General features: G+C 42.2%; 1 protein-coding gene across 4 annotated transcripts in view; it reads right to left on the reverse strand.

Annotated features, from left to right (window-relative positions):
- EPHA5 (EPH receptor A5) overlaps nt 1-23,895 on the reverse strand; it is a 186,508-nt gene that overhangs the window by 68,265 nt on the left and 94,348 nt on the right. For all 4 annotated transcript variants that reach the window (XM_062492940.1, XM_062492936.1, XM_062492939.1 and 1 more), the window contains exons 3-4: nt 14,578-14,733; nt 8,628-8,963 (exon numbers count right to left, since the gene is read on the reverse strand). In XM_062492940.1, coding sequence (XP_062348924.1) covers nt 8,628-8,963; nt 14,578-14,733 — 492 coding nt within the window. The remainder of the gene's footprint in view (nt 1-8,627; nt 8,964-14,577; nt 14,734-23,895) is intronic.

A 23,895-nucleotide genomic window follows, 5' to 3' on the forward strand; every position in this document is an offset into this window, starting at 1 on the left:
GGCAAATGAGCACATCTGAAATGTGTTTTTATTAAAACCTTCAAAGTCTTGAGCTTTTTGTAGTATTTGCATATACCTGAACTTTGGCCCAGCTGCTGTGGAAGAAATATAATTTATTGCTGGGTTGTCTGTCACCTTAGTGCTACTCCCAGCTCTTCAGATCAGAGATCTCCCCCCTCCCTGTCCCCATGTCCCCCCCCACAGTAGGGAAAGAAAGGGCAGTAAGCTGGGAAAAAGTGCTAGCCAGCCCTAATACTTCTATTACATTAGCCCTTTGAAAGAAATACAAGTGCCAGAAGTAGCATTTTGGAAATCTTTCAAGGAATGAGCAAGGAGTTTGCTGTAATAGCAACCACAACAGAAAATGTGGAAAAATATTCCAAGCCTCACTGAAACAATACCTCTTCAATGAGAAGCAATCCAGGGGAGAAAGGCATTTCAGCCTGATACTGTAAAATACAAACTGGTAACCTGTAATTCATGCACATTGAGGGCTGAAGCTCAGTTCTGATACAGCAAAATCCTTCCTGGGATACAGAAGCTAGCCTGCTGTGCGGATGCAGACACCAGGCACAACAGCAACCAAGGGGAAAAAGTCTGGCCATATGAGAAAATAAATATTACAAACTGCTTATTGAAGAAGGGTTATGCTCATGGCAAAAGAAAACACACAGAAGGTAAAAGGGACCAGAGAACTGCCAGGTGGCCTTGCAGCACAGAAAGCCACCCTCTTCAGATGTGGGCCCAGTTAGCCAGCAATTTGGCACAAGGACATGAAGAGCGAAAGGCACCCAAACTGAGATTTACCAAGCTGTCACAGATACCCACATAAAACAAGGGTGTGTAACCTCTATGTCCTGCATGTTCATACACACACAAATGCACACGGAATCACTAGGTTGCAAGAGACCTTCAAGATCATCGAGTCCAAGCCATGCCATAACACCTCAACTAAACCATGGCATACACAATGCCATGACTTCAGACTCCTACAAATTTATTCTATCAGCATGATGGGTGCATGGGAAAGGAGAAATGCCCTGTGAAGCTGCTATACCCTGAGCAGTGTTTCTATAGCACAGCTCTCTGAATGCACAACTACTGAAATGCAAACGTTTAAACTCCTCTGTTTCCTCCACTGTGATACTTAACTTTTGAGGGAGATAAATATAAAGAGCTTACTTGGTTTGGTAAAAAACTGCAGCCAAAGAACAAGTGAGTTGTTTATTAAATGCCTGCAAGTCTACTGCTATTTTTCTAATAGTGCTGAAAATATTTTTACATTCTTTTTTGGCTATTTTGGAGTCCTGATGTCTTAAAAGAACTCTCAGAAGTATCATTTATGCAGAGTGTTATAAATGTAAAACTCCTTTTAATGTTAAAATCAGAGAAATAACATACCAGGCAATGGAATCATCAGCTTGCAGAGTGAGATTAAAGAGGTGAATGGGACTTTATCAGCAGTGAGATTCAAAAGCAACATTTGGGGGAGGGGGAATCTATAAATTGATGTCATCTGGGCAATGAAACCATTTCAGATGCTTCACTTTTGCTCTGTGCCAGGTACTGTGTTCAGCACAATACAAAGAGAACTCTTTGGCCTTGAAGACTGTGTTTTAAGGGAATTAGAATTAGATTAGTATAAGATTACTTGGCAATCCTTTAAAAATATGCCAGCAAAATGAGAAAGATTTTAAACCATCTCTATCACTCTTGTAATTTAACGTGAGTAATGCCCTGCAAAACCACAAATTTAAACTCTGACCTCATGCAGCTCTTACTGCACCTGATCGCAGCATGGCCTGCTCAATGCTATTTGGAAAAAAAACAAACAGTGTTTTATTCTCATGCACCTCTAAAAACCTGGATTTGGATTGCCCAATATCTGCTACTTTATCCCAAGCTTGAGGTGATGTTACTGGTGGGGATTCTGGTGACTCAGAGATGTTACTGACCAGTGTCAATCCTGCTGGTTGCAGCATCATAAGCCAAATATTTGGGCAACTCTTTCTCCCTCACACCCATCTGCATGGCACCATGTGGGTGCAGTCCATTTTGCCCAGGTATAACCCAACATTTTCTTTTTGTACCTCACATCTCATGAATAGCACACTTTGAAGAAGACTAATTACTTCACCATAAAGGTGTTTGTCTCACTGCCACTGGGAGATGGTAAAAACTGCACCCTACTGTACAACACACAGTGGTTGTCATCAGCTGAATCTCATCATGAAATCTTCAGCATCTTTCTTTTTCCCTTTTTCAGGATGTGGCTGGATACAGACAACTATTTATTACTATTTTTATTTTCACCTATAAATAAGATGTTTTCATTTCATGTCAGAATTGAAATTGGTCTGTCTGTAGATAAAGGAAAATGGTTTTTATTTCATCTTTGAATGTCCTTATATATCAACCATGGGGCTGTCTCACAAACTTCCAGAAAAAAAATGACCTCCAAATAAAACTTATTGTAATTTGGGGATTTTTTTTCATATTCCAAAGACTTGTCTCAGTATTCAAGCATGTATTTCTAATATGTGAAGTACAACAAAAAGACTTATAACAAACTATGAAAAAGCAGCAATTACCGATAGGAGAATTATAAATAAAACTGTAAAATATTAATCTGATCCATAATTCATTTTGTAGCAGACACCTAGCCATCTGGGCTGGGGTGAACTCAAGACTCCGGAATAGGATGCTGGATAAAGATTTTGCATTCAGTATAAATGCAACCATCACCCAAAAAAACCCAGAAATATTCAAACAATAAACCTTTTGTAGAACACTGGCTTTCAGGTTTTACTTTGTCAGTGTACTTGCTTTTGACAACCTGAGATTGCATGCTCTGATTGCATGAGACCATGATTCAAAAACATACCAAAATACTTCTTGAAGGTGACTACCAGCATACTCATGGAACTTAACAAATTAAATTATTCTCTTTCTGGCTGAGCCTTCACTGGAAGCTCAACACTAATTTTCACAGCTCCCTGTGGGTGAAGGGTGTTCATGGCCAGCAGAAAGATCCTGTAGTTAGGGGCAGTGCAGGGTGAGTTTTAAATAGAGACTATGATCTTAGAGGCAGTGCAGTTTACCCGTACAGTTTACCAGTGCATATTAAAATACCCCTGTATTCACCCATCCCGGTATGGAAGAAATTATTTTCTTTTAAGAGTACTTTGTTCTTGACTAAATGCTGCAATACATGGGTTAACACACTGGAAGCCAGTGATGCATCTCTAAATGGCAGTGCTTTCAACACAGATGGGTAATTGCAAACCTTAAAACATCTATTTATGCCACTAATAGCTCCTCTCTGGCCAGTGTGAATCAAAAGCAGAGTTTAAACTCCCAGACATACCAAATTCAGAAAGAATTGCCTGCAGCCATTAGAATTTTCTTAGAGTCCATAAAATAACTAGACAAACTGAGAAAAATCGATTAAGGGCTATAAAGCACAAAGAGGCGCATCCCGGAGGTTGGAGAGCGTTCTAAGGAAGCTCTGGTACGTGTCTGCTTCCTTGTCTTAGCCCTTCTGTGTTATCCAGTAGTGACCACTGGTGGAAGGAGATGCAGCCCAGTGGATCAAGTATGGTTGCAACAGATGTTTAAAGACAAGCCCTGCATAACATACTGGTTGTGGAAAGGCAGTTTTCCAGAAGTAAGCATCTACTTAAGCTTTTGCAGACCCTGGGCCAGCAGTTCTGGCTAAAACAGTAGAGCTGCAAGAGCAGTCTTGCTTCTTGTGTGAGATGATGGAACATGCTGCCTCTACTGGAGCATCCCCCTGGAAATTTTCTGTTATTCCTGAAGAAAATAAGTAAACTGCTCTCTTCCCTGTGCCAAACAAAAAAAAACCTGTGAAAACTTCAAAGTTGAAAGAATCAGATCCTGAATGTTACAGCACTTGAACCTATCAGTTCCCAAAGGCAATCTCTGAAAATGTGGTCCCCATCTCTTGCCTCATTTTCTGATGTCTTTTTCCCAGACTGTGCAGGACTGCAGGCTCCTGGTTTCAAGAGCATGCAGATACTGATACAAGATTGCAGCAAGCTCTGTGTTACAGGTTTCCCTTTCCAGACGGCTCTTGGCTGCTTTTCAAAGCCTGTACACATCCTGACTGCTAAGGAAAATATCTTCTCCCTTGCTCCCCTCCACTGCAGCATCCCAGCCTGCACAATTAGAGTGAAGACCATTGTTTTCAACACACTTCCCTGTTCCATGAGCCTTCTAGCTGCTCCAAACATCTAGCCATTTTTGGTCAAGTAAGAACCTAGCCACGCCTCCCAGACAGCACTACAGGTTGCCAGGTTCTGTTCTCCAACACCTTTGCTTAAAAAGGACTTCTGCTCCACAGGAAGCAACTTCTATCTCTGGTTTGGCCTCAGGCACTCAGACTCCTTGAGGCATTAGACACATTAAATACTCTTCTGTTAGCAAGCACATCTGTATCTTTCTTCTCCTCCTTGCCCAGAAGGCTCAAAAACATCATTCAGGTCACAGAAGGGGCTTGAACACTGGCTTCTGACTTTTCAAACAGAAAACAGTCAGAGAGTTTATCTAAAAACACACACAGAGAAGGTCTTTAAGTGCAAAGGAGTCTGGCATTTGGGATGCCAGCAGGAGTACTGCCCCACTCTCATACACCCCCACCTCCAAGCCAGTTCCAATGCTGAAGCCATACTCAGCATGGAACTTGCTGACATCTAAGCAAAAAAAATTTCTCGGCTGTTTAGGCTGGCTTAAAGTGAATACTTCTGGAAGATTTTAAGTCTAGAAAGGTTTTAAACATTGCATCTTTCCAGTGTGCTCCTGTGATGATACAATGGGCATGTAGGCAACCATGAATCAAAACTTGCTCCCTATGGACCCATTACGACACAAGTCTCTGCCCAAAATGTCATAGTAGGTGCTTTCTGTATACAGGGCAGAAAAGATGAAAGACCTCAAGGGAGATGCACATCTCTATCCAGAGCAACAGCATACCTTGATCATCCAGCTTGGTGAAAGCACTGAGAAAAAAAAGGACAAGATGCCACTTGAAAAGCAAACTTCAGTATCAGCAGTACACAGAGACTGCTCTCTGGAAACTGTTTAAATATGTGGAGGTTTCAAAAATCATGAGCAGGTGAAGGATGGCTAACTCAACCATCATTGCCACTTATGAATTATTCACTGTGCTCCAGCCCACATGCATGAGGCACACTTTTTAACACTCTGTGAGACTGCATTACAGATGCCTCCCTGTCATCTGTGCTGGCAAGTCCCTTGGGCACATATTTTGCAGCAATGCTATACAGAAAAACCACACTTGGGTCAACTCCTGTGCCTACAAAGGGAAGGTGGTCCTCGGTCTGCCTGCTGCAGCTCCAGGGTAGCCACAGTGGAGGCCAGCACAATTTCTATCTCTCATGGCTTGTGGCATTTTCACCCTTTCTAGACATGTGTTTTCCAGCAGAAAAACACCAGCAAAATCCCACAGAAACAACAGAGGTTTGCAGATTGCAAGAGGGTTACAGGAAAGCTAGTCCTGTATTTGGAGCCTAAGGCCACTGTGTCCTGCATGGATCAGCCCCATCCCAAGTACTGTGAGGTCTCCAAGGACTGGGGGAACAGAAGAATGCTGGGGTCACCAGTGGAGATTAGCAATCAGCCTCTTCTTGTGCACTGAAGTTTACTGTTCCCTCTCTGTATTTCCAAGTCTGATTTCAGAAGTCCAGAGGAAAATTACATCAGTCTGAAAATGCCAGATGGATTGCTAGCACCAGTTCTTTTACTCATTATTTAAATAGAGGAGAGAGGAAGAGGGACAAATTATTTTGGAGAGAACCACTATTCTTTTTTCAGGAAGTAATCCCTTTGAAAGTCTAACCCAGGTGTAGCTTCTGCTGCCAAAAGCTGCCATGCCCAGAAGAGGTGCTGCACATGAGGACTCATTGCCTGCACATTCTTTGCAGTTCTGAAATGAGAGCAGTCTTCTTGGGATGGACAAAAGCCAAACCAACAAAACAGACCCTGGCATTTCTCTGCAGTGCTGGATTACTGAGTATGTGCCATTGGGACTCCAGCAGCCAGACCTATGCCATGGCATGCAATTTTTCAATTTCCTGGCAGCCAACAGATCTTGCAGCAGGATTTCTCCTACTGCTGCAGTTGGTCATGTATCACTAATTCAGCTTCATTAACCAGCCTCTGTGAAAATATAATCAACATCAGAAAACCTGTGCAAGGGAAAAGATGAGACACAAGAACTGCACCTCTTGGAGGTAATTCCAGGGGGAAGGTGGGTGGCCTGGGACTCCCTGAAGCCACATGAGCCCTGCCTACTATTTACAGGAAAAGGACTGTTGAAGTGAGTCTTTATATCCAGAATCACTGGGCATGGAACACTCCATTACTTGCTTCAAAGGACATTCTTTGTACGCACCTTAAAAAAACAGATACTCACTTTCCATGCTTGGCAGTTAGTCTGATTTGCAAAGTCCCTCTTTCCATCTGCTTTATTTCTGGCATGGGCATATTGAAGATGGCCCAGGGGAGTGCTGAAAGACCAAATTACTGGGAAGCCCATTTGATGCTACAGCTCCAAAAGATAGGCCTGGCTCACTTCAAAAATGTATGGTGGGACCAGCCAGAGAGACAATGAAACAGTCACCACTGCTTTCCTTAGAGAGCATTTTGATTGAACCTCCTGTTGAATCAACCAGTTTAAACACCACACAGTTATTAAACACCCATGGCTTGATCCACTACTATCTTCCATGACTGTGGCTCCACTATGATAAACAGGGAGATGATAAGATGATAAGATTTATGGCTCCACTAAGATAAACCAGAAGCTAAACTTACCCACTTGTCCTTAGCAAGAGATACCTTTGTCATAAGTTTCACATCTTCTGTAAGAGACCTTCCAATACAAAGCTGCAAGTGATTAACTGTGCAAGGGGGCTATTCTTGGTCTGATGCACAGAAAGGCAGCTATGTGGATAAATTCTGCTGCAGCTATGGAGAGTTTGGGACAAAAGTCACAAACCAGGACCTTTTCCTCACTGTTTGCACTGATCAGCGAGGTATCATCTCCTCCTGCACAACTATATTTACTGAGATTTATGTGGATTTAACACCACACATCAGAGAAAATCCAGTGGCAGCAATGAAATACCAATGCAAACCCACTAACAGGAAAATATACTTCCAACAGCAGAGTTACTGGCAGTAGCCTTCACAAAAGGAAAACAGTAAATGGCTTTAGGACCATGACACCCACTGATCTGCAGTGGGTGATCTGATGTGCCTTCAACGGTGTCATACTGCTGTCCCCTAATATTTCTGCAGTAGATTCCATGCCACATCTATCAGCAGCATTCCCAGCATGCTTTTATTTCCTTTTCTCAAGAAGCACAGGTCATTTATCTGTCCAACACTTCAACAATCCAGTTTAATTACCAGGTATCTGGACTTGCTTGCTGCTGGCAGCCAAGCCTGTGCACATACACCTGGGTAGCAGGAGTGACACACAGCACTGCTCCAACTAGTGTTTTCCAACAAGTGTTCCACAGTGAGGATCTGCCAATCTACATCCAGCTGTCACACTGAATTGCCCACTGGGCTTCCTGGCTGAACCTTATCTGGAGAAGACAGGGGATGGCCCCAGTGATCTGGCGGCACAGTCTTCACAGTCTCAAATGATACCTGTAAACAGTCCTGGAAGGGCTTCATGGTGGATAAATGCCACTGGTGAGCCCTGAATTAAATGGCAGGAAGTAAGCCAGATAGGAAAAATGAGAGACCCTAAAACACAGAGTATGAGGGACAACAGAAGGATAGGTCAATCTCTGGGGCTTTACAGAAAGTGTAAACGTGACGTGCCTGGTGTGTTGATGCACAGAGGAGATGTATCGCATTCTTGCCTCCCATCATACCTCCAAATGACAGGAGAAAATGGCAACTCCATACGTCTGTCCTAAGTGACAGGTCATTTCAACTTCTGAGCAAAGGAAGGGCAGACAGATCAGAGCACTTGGCAAAGGAATAAACCAGTCTACATGATCTCTGTCTGTACAGTGCAAAACCAAGAATAAAACAGCATGAATGAAATCCTAGCCCTACCTTGCTGGAGAAGCAGTGGCAATGTACCATACCATGAGCCCAGTCACTTTAGCATTGCAATGTAGAAGAGGGATTAAATTTCCCAAAGTCACTAGAAACAATTTTCTTAGGATAACTGTTTGTAAAGTTAAGATGCTTTAGCCATTTTTAATCAAAATGGACTCTTAGAAATTTCCCTTTTCCAACAGGAAAGACAGCCTTTTTTTCCCCCGGTTTAGTGGATGTATATGCCAACATGCAAATAAGTGGAGGTATCTCCAAATAGCTTATTATAAAAGGAAGAAGTCACAAATCCTAAAAATGTGTCCTGCTGAAAGGGAACATACTGAAGACTGCAGTAATTATAACCTACAATACAAGCACTGCCCACCTCCCACGCCCCATATTTGAAGAGGCCATAATCCAGCCCTCCATGCTAGAGACTTCCACCCCTTCCAAAGGGAGGCCTGCACTGGGTCTGATTGGCTCAGGCTCCCACCCCAGACATTCCCCCAGACTGAAGATCCACTTACCTGCCTGGTTTGTTGTTACATTTACAGACACAAACTGCCGGACTCCGGAGTTCTGGTCGGACACTCCATTCACTGCCTCAATTTCAAAGGTATAGTTTGTATGAGCAAGCAGATCCACCATCATGACAGAGGTGTTTTTCAGGCCGGTTTGCTGGGGGAGGTACCTGACATGACTGCCACACGCCTCACATAGACCTGAGTGTGAGCTGCACTTCTTGCATGCAATATAATAAGACACATCTTTCCTTCCACCAGTATCAGCAGGGGGAATCCATTCCAGAAAGACACTAGTCTCGTTAACATTTGAGATGGCACTCCGAGGAGCAGAAGGGGGTCCTGGTTTGTAAAGTGAGAAAAACACATGGTAAAAACAGTATCATCAATTATCCTGCTCACTACTACTCTCCAGGCTGAAAAGAGATGCCCCATTGCTCATGTGTCAGGAAGTACACAGGGACCATTTGCACAACACCTGAAGAACTGGGAAAACAGGGATTTGATTTTAACACTCTCACCTCGCTCAAGAGATTTGTGTTGGGATGCAGTCACCTGTGTAGGAGGACAGGACAGAGGGCTGGCTCAAACCCAAGAGGAGGACCACTGCACCCTGGGGCATTGTCTCTTATGCTCTCCTTGCTTTTCCTGCAAAGGGATTAGCAAGTCTTTGCCTTGTCCAAGTCACTGTTGGCTTCACCAGGGGCAAGATTCCTTCTCATCCCACTGCTGCTTAGTGGTATCAATATCACTAAGTCCTAAAAAAATACACATACTGGGGTTTTCACACCACCCAGGTACTCAACTCAGATGCCAGATCTTTCCTCTGTATGCACCTGCCTCTTCCCATCAGCCACTTGGCAGCAAAGAAACCAAAGCTTAGGTATCCAAATCACATTTAAGCGAGACACTTGATGTAGCCCAAATAAGATGGTGATCTACATGGGCCACTGGAAACACTGTGGCTGTCTTCAGCCACTCCATGGCAGCCCTCCTGGTCCCCATTGGGTTGTGGCATGGCTGGTTACCCACACTGCACTTGTTTACTTGCCAAGCCTCTCTTCTCAGGATGCCAGCATGGCACTGGCAAGGCTATTCAAGGAGGAACAGCTGCTGCAGAGGTACCAGAGCACCTGCAAAAAGTGGGCTGCTTCTCTTCATCCTGGTGGGAAAGGCCATGGCAGGGCAAGCAAAGCCCACCTGGAGGCATCTTCAAGACTTGCTTCCTTGCAGAAGGTGCTGCAAGGTTTTTGTTTTTTAACAGGCTTGTGTTTCAGATGAAAGGCAAGCTGCAGACACCTGAAGACAATGTGAAAGGACAAGCAGGACATATCATGAAAGATATCCTCATGTTAAGTAGTCAGGGAATGCTAATGAAGAGGAAGAAAGAGGAAATTTATCAAAGCAAGCCAGGATGGATTTTAGTCACAGCACCACCAGAAACTATACAGCAAAGGCTGGGATTTTTGCAAGGGAAGGCAGCACAACACACTCCTCTTCAGTTTGAATGAAACTGTCAAAACCCATGAGCAGTTCCTTAAAGAGTCTAACAAGCAGCTTCACTAGCTAGACATCCATATGAATCTAACAAGCTGACTTAGACTGTCATCTTCTTGTTTTATTGTGATAACTGAACTCGATTAGTTATTTAAAACAGACAGTGTTGCAAGAACAAAATCACCTTATAAACCAGAAGCATTCTCCTCAATTTCCTTTTTCTATTCCCCTCTCTGAGACTATAAAATTTGTAACACTGATGAACTGAAACATGTCATGATTTTGACTCAAGCTCTTCTGATTAAATGAGAAACTTGCTGCCAGAGGAAATATATAATACTGATGTGTCTTTTTTTCTTTTTCTTTTCCAGTGGAAAAGCAGTTGAAGAAAAAAGCTAAGATAGCTTACGAAATGCCAGATCATCTTTGTTTTGTTCTGTGATCCCTTCAGATCCCTACTAACAGGGAGCAATCCACTCCCAAGCTGCACTCCAGGGATACAGCACAATTTAGCTAATGACACCAACATACAGTCCAAGTCAGGAGTATTTTCTGCAGTGTCGTACTGATATAATGGAAACTATGGAATTCATCACTGGAGTTGTTTGGAGTTATATGTATTACACTTGAGGATTTTTTATATGTTTTTTACTGGTTAAATTGCCCTATTTTTTCTTCCACTGAATGAATGCCCTTTTGCTGATGCCAGTACTCTAGGAAAAAATAAAGAACTCAGGCACAAGAAACACTTACTGGAAAATGTGTCTTTGATGGGGGATAAATTATTACTTTTGTAAAGTCACCAGAGGTTTTTACTTGCTTTGGACAGAAAAGTCAGCTACTCTTCTTGAAGGCTTCAAAACATCAGCTTCAGTGGGAATGCTTTAAAACTGGTGGGACTTATAACCTATAAAATTACTGTTCTCACAGGTCCTCTCAGATAAGCCTTTAGTAGCCTACAGATATCTAACAAGACATACTTGAAGAATCCTGAAACTGCACCTGAATAAAACTTGGTTAAACCCCAGCTGCGAGAACAAAAAGGTGTTTTACCTTCAGAACAGGGGGGGCCTAGATCTGCTAAGGAGTTCTGCTTTAATTTCCATACTCCCTGTTTGGAAGGGCACAGATATTAGTCTACTGACTTTTCAAAATATATATATAGTTTTGAATTTGCTACTTTATACCCTAAAATTCACCCCTTTTGCACGACAATTTTCTGACAACAGGCAAATACTTTCTGAAAACAAAGATATTGGTATTTTTCTTGATGGACAGCAAACCTGTTGTTTACTGACACGCATATTTTAAAAATATAACCTAAGAGAGAAATTACTCTCAAGATAAAAATATATGTATGAAAACACTCAAAGTTAACTGTAAACTTTTTGCAAGTATCCTATTACAGTAAATACAATAAAGTCTTCAATTTGTCCCATGTGTCATAATACTACAAATATTTCCCCAATGTGCTCTGAACAACAATAAGGCTACTTGTTAGACACATGAGGAAAAAAGGATCCAACTGTTTTAGTTTTAAAGAGATGTTGTGCAAGGAACTGAAGCTAGGTTACTCAGTTAAGAAGAAATAAAATGCAATTTCTTCCTGGAAGATACATAATAATATTAAGAGAATTCTCAAATGTCCATCAGAACAATTTTTTTTTTTTGTCTGAGAACACTAATTATTTCAGACTATACTGCAGCACTGTTAGTTTCAAAATTACCAATCACTACTTATAAAACATACTTAATAATCTGGAAACAGAAAAGTATTCCTCCCTTGCCCTGTACTTAACTGAGCAAGTGATAGCTAGTCACTAGCTAGATATAGCAGCTAGTTTTCTTCAGTGATGGTGGTGGGGAGATTTATGTGGCCTGGAACTGAAAAACACTAACTTTAAATTAGGAAAATGTGATTTTACAGCTATACTGAGTGGCAAGGGGACTTTGCAGGTGTAGACCTGAAAAGAGACATTGATGCATTCTCTAAAATTAACTGCATTTCTTGTTGAAACACCAGTGTCACTACCTACTCTTTACAGCCCTGACAAAATCTTCTAATCCTGCTGCTGAGCTAGCACAGCACATGGGGCACTCCTCATCACCTTCAGCACAAAAACAGCAGTATTAGGACAAAATCCTAAGAAAAGATGCATGGGATAAAGTGAGGGTGACAGACACACATGGAGAAGGCTCAGATATTCCACCCTGCTTTTGGGGTGGTAGGCATGAATACCAGCAAATGTGCTGCAATGTCCTCAAGTGTGGCTCTGGGGTTTGCAGTGGGAAACAGAACCTGAGTTGTGCCTTGATCCGTATTAAACTTCTCATCTGCCCCAGAAGGACTTAGTACCCTGCCAAGCCATATCCTAACACAGCTTCAGGTACCATGTCTGGACTTTAAACTAGCTTACAGTAAGCTCTCAAAACAAAAGTAAAACCCACCCTGAAAGAAAACCACCCAAACAGTAAAAGTCAACAAAGTTAGACATCCATCACCAACAAATAAGCACAAAACCCCCAAACAAACATAAAAAGAAAATCCCATGGCATTTGCAGAGTTGGAAATTACAGCCTTCACTACAGGGTTTGAACTGCGCTAGAAACCTGGGAGAGACAGGCTTCTGAACTTAGTTTGTTTTTAACAAGAGTTGTTCACCTAACTTGCTTGTGGCTCTCTAAACCCTGCCGATGCTGCTCAGGCCATAGGCATGCATAAACATCTTCCTTTGGGATGGCAGCTCCTTCCCTGCTCTAATGCACCAGCATGACAGATTGGATGTGCACCCTTCCTTTCAGAGAAGGGCAGAGAGCAACATCGCTGATGGTAGGTAGGAGGCACAGTGGACACCAGAGTCTGGCAAAACTCTCTCTCAGTTGCTGTTTTGGTTCTGTCTGTACAGAAACACCTGCTTTATGAGTGTTCCCAGAGCTCAGTGTGTTTTCCAGTACCATGCTGGACCACGTTTATCTGAGTTTTTAAAGTCAGGCCAAGGGCCATAATGAACATCAGAAAATGCTGGTATCAGGTTTTTCATGCCAAAACTCACCCTGGCCATGGCTCCAAAAGACTCTGGCATACCTATTTAATAAACTGGGATGTGCTTGCATTACTCAACACCCCCCCCACTCCCCCCCGACCTCTTTGATCTGACAGTACCAGTGACTCCAGTGTTGTTGAAGGCTGCCTTCTCCTTTCCTGCAGCTGCATCCCTGCAGCTTCCAACAGCCATGCTCCTTTGCCTGGTGAAAATCAAAGGCAGAGCTCAAGGGGCCTGATTCTGCTTCAAGTGCCTCCTGTGGGCAAGCAGAGAGCTGCCAAGGGAAATTTCTTTTGGGAGAGTGTGTCTCCAACAGGTACAGACTTTTTCTTTCTGTTTTTGAAGTGCAAACTTGGGAAGCTAGGAAGGATGTCTTTATTAACTGGGAAAGGCACAAAAACTGCTATTATCCCTACATGACACAAAATACTTCCCTACATGATGCAAAGTACTTCCCTACATTATGGAAGTCACCACTGCACCATAGTCCAGTAGCTCTGAACATGTATGGCATCATAAACCTACTTTTTCCTCCATTGCTTAAGTTTGTTGGAAGCCCCAACTGCTCCTGAACCAGTAGTTCAACTCCATTTCAGTAATTTTCAACCATTTCTGCACCACAGAAATTACATTTGGAGCATGGCATTCCCAGCTCAGATCTGTGCTATAGTCAGCAGGACTAGCTGGAGGCATGGAAATTGTGGCCTTAAGTATCTGAAACAGAAACTGAACAAGGGACTTTCAAGGTACAGCTGAAAGGACAGCTTATGGATGGAAAGAGAAGGGTAAAATTAGTGATTCTGATTACACCAACTCCACTCTAAACTCCTGTACCCCAATGTGCCTATTCTACTGCATGCCCCCAACACCCAGGGAATAAGTTCTACGTTTTGGAGAAGCACTTTCCACCACAGAGTTTTGAGAAGAGTGACCATCTCCAGGCAGGTTGGAAAGACAGGGCTCTGTCCCAGCTTGTTTATTGAAAATGAGCTACAGGATGACACCAAGCAGGACCATGGAGATTCTAGCCATGCCTATTGCTAGCAAGGACTACCCATTGTTTATTCTGCATGCATGCCCCACGCTGGTACCCATGCACACACTGACATGGATGTCTGATGCCATGCTGCTGGCTGAGTCCACCCAGGAGTGCAGGGGGACAGATTGAACATTTGCTCATTACACAAACTCTTCCTGGCTTGGTTACCAGCTTTCAAAACAAAAAGCACTGAAAAGTCTCTTGTTGTGTAATCAGAAGTATAGTGGATAAAGACAGTGACATTACAAGTGTGTGAAGACTAATTCAGACTACAATGCAGAGCCTGAAAAATCACATCAGTTAGCATCACAATGTCTAGTCACAGTACAGGAACAGCTTGAAAGGATTAAAAACAACCCTATAAGCACATGCTTACTTGTACAGGCCATTGTAGGTGGGTCTGATTCCTTCCTAAAATAGTGCTCTTCACATAGGCAAGATGTGGAAGCTTCATCAAATGTGTAGCTGTGAGGGGGACATTTGCTGCAGGATGGACTGTGGGGTGAAGCTTTGAAGAACCCAGGTCTGCATACTGTGAAAAGAAGAACCACAGGCTAAGCTCTCCCATCATAAAATTAGTCTCTTCACATTTCCTTTAAAAAAATCCCATATCTTCAGCTATAAAACAGACAAATATTCACAAGCTATTTAGTTTGCATATTTTAAAACAGTCTATGCCACTAACAGATAGTGCATACTTAAATATCTGCATGCAAAAGGAATGTGAATTTATTGATTATTTCTTTTGCCTAGCATCTGCCATTGCTGGGTATTTATTTTCCTTGTTGAATGCATTAGAGGTAACATCATCTGGGCTCTGCTTTAGAAAACATTACTGTGATTTTTTACTTTTTTCGTTCAGTTTTAGGAAAAACGGTAGAATGCATTTAATGTTTTTTGTTTCAGATGTTCTACACTCAGAAATCAATTTCTCAGCAAGCAAATAGCAACACAGTGGTGGAGGGGATCTCAAGATCAACATCTTTAAGACATTGTGATAAGGCTACATCCCTAGAGTCTTCCCCCCTGCAAACCTGCGATGAATTTTAAATGCTCTATATGACAGGCTGTTCTGGGTATGGTCTGAACCAGGCATGCTCACCATACAAGATATTTCTTCCAGCTCCAATGCATAGGCATGACGAGGCACAAGGACTTGATCTGAGAGCTACTTTTTTTTCTAACAACGGCTTACCCAGAGCTTTTCTTACCCATGGCTCTAGGTAGCTTGGGATTTTTTTAAGCAGTTTGAAATTAATACAGTAATATCTTCTTTCCATCCTCCTGAAACAAGTGCTTTTTCACCTATGCAAAGCTCTCTGCACTTCACTTGTGTGCACTCAGTCAGAAGCAGTGACAGCCACAGGTTCGCAAGTAATTTTTTAGGAAAAAAACCTAGCTGGCACTGTGTACCATTATATACAGAATTACCAATGCACTGTTAGCAAAAGGAGGAAATGTTGATTTTCTGTTTGTCTCAAAAAGCACAAACAGAGACATGCTAAAGCAGCTCTAAAGTGCTGTTACCTTTCTTCCTTCTGAATTGCTTTAAAATATTTCTGCCCACTATGATACTAATTATCTTATATGAGACTTGAAGGAGTTACCTGGAAATCCCAGAGCCTTTCCATCTGCATTCAAACTCTCCCATTTGTAATTAACTTGCAAAGAAAATGAGTTCACAGCAAAAGCACTAATATTATCCCATAAGGAATGTCCCAGACAATCACAGCATGTGATAAAACTCAGGAAGTGATGACAGAATTCATCTTCACCATAGGTAAAGTATAGGTTTTTACTAGTGATCCCTTTCCTCTGATGGATCAACTAGGACAACTACTTCTAAATTTGGCTCTGCTTCCTGCAGTATCAGAGAAACTCCCTTGGCATCTTCCCTTTTATGTCAGTAGTTTCTTCACCAAAGGTGAGACACTTGCACATCAATTCCCAGCTCTCAGAGCTGAACAGAAGTCTTTGGTGATGAAGATCACTCATGCATCCAAATGTGGGATTCAAGAGAATCCAACAGGCCCCACCTCCACAGCCTTTCCCAGATTATGCACCTCTCACAGCAGGCACCATGCAGCCCTGAAGCAAGTCCCAAGCAAGCCTACCACAGGCTGCCAGATCACCATCATGGATCTGCAGCCTCTCCACTCTGCTGTAGGGGGTGATCATCCCCTTTACCTCCCCAAACCAAGCATTCTCCCACACTATTGTACAACTTCCCTTTCTTCCCACAAGTTCTCAGGTTGGACTGGAGGGATTTGCATGTCAAAAACCCATTTTTCAAAATTGCTCATCATCCAACTAGCGTTCCATTCCTAGGCTGTGGTATCTATCTGCAGGGTACAGTTGTTCTGCTTTGCGCCCAGACACCAGGACCAGTGAACAGATCTAGGGCTGAATCTGTTCTTGATGGCTTTTAGCAAACATGCCACAAGCTGCCCTCATGCTTTATGGCACATCCCTCAATTTCCAGCACATACTCAAGTTCTTTTATTTATTTTACAATCACCTTCAAATGCTGCCCTACTTACAGCAAGGACTGTTATACAGTGTCTGGAAAGTCTTCTGTGATAGCAGACCACCAAATGGTTCCTCTCAAGCCTACAATTTGTCTTTCAAAGCCAAATCAAACACCCTTGCACAGGCAGACAACAGAGATGGGGAAATATAAGCATGAAAATGTGCAACATGTAATGCCAGCAGTGCCTTCAATATAATTAGCCCTCAAAAAAAGGCATGAATTTATCTCATTATGTTCTATCAAGACAGACAGAAAATCATTACAGCACAAAAGTTTACTGTGCTTCTATTTTGTACAAAGCAGCAAATGCAAAATAAGTCAGTTTTCCGTGACAGATTTTAAATGAGGTGCAGCTTGTTGATGATAGTATGATACGTAGCTCCGCTCAAAAGGAATGTGTGGTTTTCATGAATAAATATGGAGCCAAGAGATGCATAAGGCAAATAACCCATGTTTTAATGAGAGATGTGAAATAAAACTGAACTAGACTAATTTTTGTATAAACTGCAGGCTCTCATGGGTCAGGTAAGTCCCATTTCTATTCAAAAAGTATTAGGAGGAATACACAAGAGCACTACATTAAACTGAAGATTTCAGCATGAGTTCTCAAAACAGACAGCAGAGCAGCATCCTGCTGAACCAAGGTGAAATATGCCTGTGTCAGTTATAAAGGAAGAATTCAGGGATGGGAGATAGGTTATGCAAAATGCGGAGTATAGAAAATCAAATTAAATGCAGGAAGTGACACATGAATGGTGTTGGCTGAATCCACACACCTGCAGCTTTGGGGGATTTGCAGGGTTCCCCCAGCACAGTCTTCTAGGCTCTCATGAACAGCAGGTCCTGATGGAAACCACACTTGCACTACCATGCTCAAGAACAGAAGCAGATGTAGCTGCATGGGTGTCTCAGGCACAACTTGTATCTATGACAGCACTTCCCTCTGCATCCTTTCCTGTGTTTGTTTTGTGCACAACACAAAGGCGAGGACACACTGTGAGATGGTTCAAGCAGCAATCGTTTAACAGACAGAGATGCTGTGATGAAATGAGCCCTGTTTAGATGAAAACGACCCAAGGGCACCCTATGCTTCCACACTGCAAAGCAAGTATCACAGTAGGTGGTTGAGCTCACTTTGGCTGAGCTGAATAGCTAAAAGCTGGAGCTGGCACCCTATCCATTTTCTGCCACTGGTGGCAATGTCTCAGACATTTTGCAAATTTGTTTCAGAGCAGAACTGGGCCAAAACCAACTTAACTTGCATGTATCTTGGGTTCTGGTCTCACATCTTACCATTCATCTTCTGACAGTCAATCTTATAATCTCTTCATGAAGTATACATGACTTTATTTAAAATTACATGGCTGTCTGGTGTTTAATTCCTAATTGAATGTTATTTTAGTCTTACATTTTCATCACAGTATTTCCAATTCACCACCTATTGAAATGATACATAGAACTAGGGCAGTGCAGTCACACAGATAATGGTACTACCTCTCTTTTAAAGGGGATAGGAAAGCAGGAGAAATAAGATGAGCTTAAGACTCCCCATAATCTGCTGCAAACCATATGAAAAGAAATTAAATCAAGTTTAAAGCTGTTGAAGAGATCTGCTTCTTTCTTCTTAATATTAAAACTCTTTAACTGATTAACAGCCAGTGATGTGTGAAAATAGTCTTTAAATTAAATTGGTCTCTAGAAAAAAAATATTATTTTTAGAGACAGTAAATATGCCATAGACAACCTGCTAGTGTTAGGTACAAGTGGGATGTGTTTCTGTTAGTAGCACATCCATTATTAGCAAATCAATTTCACTCTGTTTGTTTTTAAGAGCAACCACAAAATGTGGCATGCACAAAGCATGAACATTTCTGCAGCCTCTTGCTGTACACTTTAAAGGGGCCAGAGAGAGATGCTGTGGGCAAGGATGGCAGCAAGAACATCTTGGGATTGCAATGGCATGAGCCAATCCCTTAAACTGACAGCAGTCGGATTAAACACTGTCTTCATACTTTGCAGAGGGGAGCCCACAAGAGCCATGCTGAAAAACACTGGCTCCTGGAAGGAATGTGGGTAGATGGAAATAGAACCACCGGTCCTCTTACAATGAAAACTGGCCTCTGTGAACAACATGCTGAAATATGCTGTACCACTAGTAGAGACAGTGAGTACCAGTGAGGAGACAAAGCAAAAAGAGGGGAGGACAAGCCAGTAATATCAAACAGCTGGGACTACTTGCCAGATTACTTTCTGCAAGCCTTAACATCAAATGATTTGCAGCTACATCCCTGTAACAATCCCTTCCCTGAACTTTGGCTGAAGACTGCAGCCAATAGGCAGGGCTGTTCTCTTCTCCAGCTGTCCCATGCCTTTGCTGCACACTGACCCAAGGCAAAACACGCTGGAAGCAAGGACCAGATCTGAGGTTTTCCATACTCACATGACCATGTCAGTAAAACCACCCAGCTGTTGCAGAATCACAGAATCATTCAGGCTGGAAAAGACCTCCAAGATCATAGAGTCCCAGCCTTTGAACACTGCCATGTCAACTAAACCATAGCACCAAGTGCCACATCCAGTCATTACTTGAACACTCTTAGGGATGGTGACTCCACCATTTCCCTGGGAAGCCTGTTTTGATGCTTGAAAACCCTTTCAGTGAAGAAATTCTTCCTTATGACCAACCAGAATCTTACCTGGTGCAGCTTGAAGCCTTTTCCTTTCATCTTGTCACCAGCTGTCAGGGAGATGATTTCCTTCCTAAAGTATGTCCAGCCTTCCTGGATCCATTTGTTATTAAGGACTGAACCAGTGTCCTGAACAGGCCAAAGTCTGTGCTCTGCAAGTCCAAGGCAGGTGTTGTAGACCCCTTTCCTTACTTGACCAAGAATTGAAAACTTTATAATTCCTCAGTCACAATGCCCAAGGTGGCCTTTGACCACCACATCTCCCACCAGCCCTACTCTCTTCATAAGCAGCAGGTCTAGCAGGGCAGTGCCTGGTGGGCTCGCTCACCAGGTGTGTCAGGAAATTAATAATCCACACACTCCAGGAACCTCCTAGACAGCCTCCTCTCCACTGTGCTGAGTTTCTAGCAGATATCCAGGAAGTTGAAGTGTCCCACAGGAACAAGGCATAATGTGAAATGTCAGCCAGCTGCTTGTAGAATACTCAAGTGGTCTCTTTATCCCATAATTAGTATTAGCAGTAATTCCAGTTTTGTCTCTGTAGAGAGAGAAGCTACGAAATATGGCCCTATAAGCCTCGAAATCCCAGGAGATATAAAAAATGTCCAAGTTATTATTCTCTTTACACTCTCGTGATGCTGGGAGGATAAGCTCACTGTACTTAAATGCTTAGGATTGGTAAAGTAACCTTTCATATGTCCCAGAACATAAAACTCAAACAGGAATTACACTGTCTCCCTTGCAGAGCATCAAATTAGTCTCCACACTAATTATAAACTACAAGTATAACTCATAAGGTAGTGCCACTAATTCATAAATAAAGCTAAAGAACTACATCTAATGAAAATTAATGAGGATAAGGATGGCTACCCTCGATGGAACTACAGGTTATCCAGTTGAACCAGAGGTTTCCAGCTTGGAAAGTTCCTTTACTTCTCCTTCACATCCTCAGTCCCATTTACCTTTTCAGAGTGCCAACTTCTTCAGACAGGGACACACAGCTCAAATTGTCACAGCTTTTAAAAGTAACCACAGTGTAAAACTCTCTGCTCCATGAACAGACCCATAGTCCACAATAATGCAGCTCTCAGCTGAAACACAAGCAGATATGGAGGGATGTGTGTGTGTATGTGTGTGTGTTTTCACCTCTGTAGCTCATCAGCTCTGCTTTCACTAGCACACTGCTCCGGTGAAGGGAATATGCCTTGAGATTTGAAGGATCTGAGCAAAAAAACAAACTACAAATAAATCAACCCCTCTTCTCTGAGCTGCCATGCCTTTAAGTGTTTGCACTGAGAAGAGGGTGCTGCTGCCTCTTAGATGTGTCCAAAAGCTATAAAAGGGTTTAGCAAGGTAAAGTCTTTACATTGTGGAATGAATTAAAATGCTGAGAGGCTCCAAGCCTCAGCTTGTGCTCCTGACACACTCTTACTAACAAGAAAAAATTAAACAGAAAACCACAACAGACTGTCTTTGTGTCTCCCAACAAGCATAAACATATGAACTCCAAGTTCTTCTAAAAAGTATTTCAAGAACTACAGCAGCCCCCCCCAAGCATCTTTCTGCAGAATTTACAAGCGGGCTCCCAAGAGCTAATCCAGCCATGTCTATAAGCTTTCCAGAACGGCAGGCTGACACTGAAATTGCTGCCAAAGCTACAAAGCTACAGGAAAATGTGTAAAATTCCCCAATTATATCTCTTTTAGGCTTGGTCTCTTCTATCTGCAATGCTGCTGTGTTGCTTCCTGTAGCATGCCCTGGGATTTCAAGGGAATTAAATAAATGCCCACTAATAAAACACTGTAATTTGAAGCTGCTGGTTCACTTCATTACAGTAGACTTGCCAGCATCTTTCAGGAAGTCCAGCACCCAATCCTGCAGTCCAAGACCTGCTAAAGGTCCTTTTAAATGATGTCCTGGAGCTTTCTGGACAAGTGAGGCATCTACAGGCTCTGCACTTTGAAAAGGAAGACCTGGCCCCTAGCTTGGATCTAAACCAATTCATGCACATCAAATGGGAAATATTATTTTAAGCTTTTTTTCTTTTGTTCTAAGAAAACACTGTCTTTTGATGTTGTCCTGCCCAACCCCACACTAACTCAGGCTGAATTATTTCCACTTAGCATTGAAATCAGCTCTAGCTCTGAATATAAAAACAATCTTAAAAACTAGAATATAAATAAATTAGTACTTTCAGCTCCTTCCTCTGAAATACCACTTTTTTCTATCACATGGCTCGCTAAATTTTCACACAACAATTTATGACATAACCGTAGTTGCTAGAAAACTAAGAATTAAGTGCCACTAATGACATTAATGCCTTTCTTCTAAATCGTATAAAACATCACATGGCATCACTCTGAAAGATTCATCAAATTTCCAAGCAAACTACATTTTCAGGACATAAAAATACCTAGAACACAACACATTTGAAAACTCTTGTGCTTACATTAGTATCTTAATGGGCTATATTTCTGCACATTCTGACTTCCCTCTAAAGAAGACTTTAAAGCAATCAATGAAGAAAAACCTTAGTCAAGCCTAAACTCTCAGCAGTGTGATAGAGAAGCAGGGCAACAGATTTATCCGGGCATATATGCAAACTCACACTATCATTTGGGTTTGATTTTGGGATTGATTGTGTTTGATTGAAGGAAAGCAAGCTATGGAAAATAAATGCTCTTAGGGGAAACCGATTTTACAAAAGCATTTAGCACTGTGCAGGTTTCCTCCCTCAGGCTGTGTAAATTGCAGGGCTAGATGGCTGTGCTTTGGTTTTGTGGGGTCTTCCTTTTTTTCCAAACTTTCCTGTCCAAAAAAAAAAAAAACCCTGAGAGAAACTGGTACATTTCTAGAGAAAGCACTTAAGGTGAAGTGTCATTTCTTAGCAAACCCAAAATTTCTGTGACCAGCAGCTGCATCCTCTTGCAAGCATGTACAAGGGCTCCTTCAGCTCTCAGCACAGGCAGCACCTGCAGTCTTCTTTGCTCTCTGGCTACAAGGGACAAATCGAGGCTGATCTCACTGAACCCCAACTATCTGGCTTACAATAAAAAAAGGAAGTTCACATCCTGTTGCTATAACTTTTCTGCCTATTATATTTATAAATAATTTATCTTCACAGATCTCTGTGTATATATCTGTATAAAAATATAGCTGTGTATCTTCACTTTGCTCTCTGAGATCTGTGCAAAGATGCACTTAAATTACTCCTAAATTACTGTCTTTGCTTTTTTAATGAAGACGAACTGAAATAATTTTACTCCCTTAAACAGAGGAAGCCGTGATTTACAATGCTGAACCTAAAGGCAAAAAACAATCTAAGACACAGAAGCCAGCGGAGACACATTTGTTTCCAGCACACTCGTAAACATAATTTAAGTGCCCGGCTTCACACATAATCCAAGAGGCACAGGAGTCTATTTTGGGGGTTTCTGCACACAAAAACGCCACCTGGGTTATCCTTTGTTATGCGAACCGCGAGTTAACATTCAAGCTACGTTGTCGTGCTAAGAGAGGGGAGGATGATAGACAAGCCACAGAACTCTGAGGAGTTCGACAGCAGCATTGACTGAACAGCAACAACAAGCATCGTCCCTAATGGCAGCTGGGGGACAGGATAAACCTAAAAATGACTAAGCCAAAACCCCGTTGTCCATCTGTACACACCTATTATAGACAGCCATGCAAAGATCAGTTGGCAAAATCTCCTGGAAAAATAGGGCTCTTCAAAGCTATACATTTGCCAGCACAATACTTCAATGAAAGGGTTACAGTCTTTTGGTTGAGTTCTGCCATAGGGATCTGGAGCCCAAGAGGCAAAGAAAGAAACATTCTTTAATTATGATGTGGTTTGGACAACTGCAATCCATTGAGGGTAAGAAATATGATGATTGGGAGGATTTATTTTGATGATTTATGCCATGTGTGTTTACCAACATTTTAAGGTTTTAGCCTGAACTAATGAACTGTATATATGCAGACAGTAAATAGAATTAAAAATTCTCAAAATATTTCCCTCCAATTGGCTCTACCTTGCTTAACTTCCTTCATGTGTACAAGATTTCCTGCTGGTATAAAATCAGTCTTTCTTCTACTGACTATCTGATCCAAAATAGGCAGCATCCCACCAATCTTCAGTGATGCTAGCACCTACTCCAAAGGATCCTTTCAAAGCTGCAGTCAAATGTTTAAGGGCTTGTTAGCTTCTAGCTTTATGATCATCTCTCTCAAGAGGTAAATTCGGTAGGACTGGCTGTAGACAATTTCTTTTAAAATTGTTCCTCTGAAATTTATAGCTGAACATATGTCATTCCAGACACATCCATACAAATTCCATCAGAGGGCGATGGAAATGGATCTTTACAGTCCCGACCAAAAACAGAGAGGAAGTATTTATCCAGAGTTGACAGAACTAAGTGTGCTAAATGGGTTTATGCAGAGAACAATGATCCTGGGGAAGTGATGTTTCGTGGAG

Source organism: Cinclus cinclus, chromosome 5 (assembly GCF_963662255.1).
Source record: "Cinclus cinclus chromosome 5, bCinCin1.1, whole genome shotgun sequence".
Taxonomy (NCBI): Eukaryota; Metazoa; Chordata; class Aves; order Passeriformes; family Cinclidae; genus Cinclus; species Cinclus cinclus.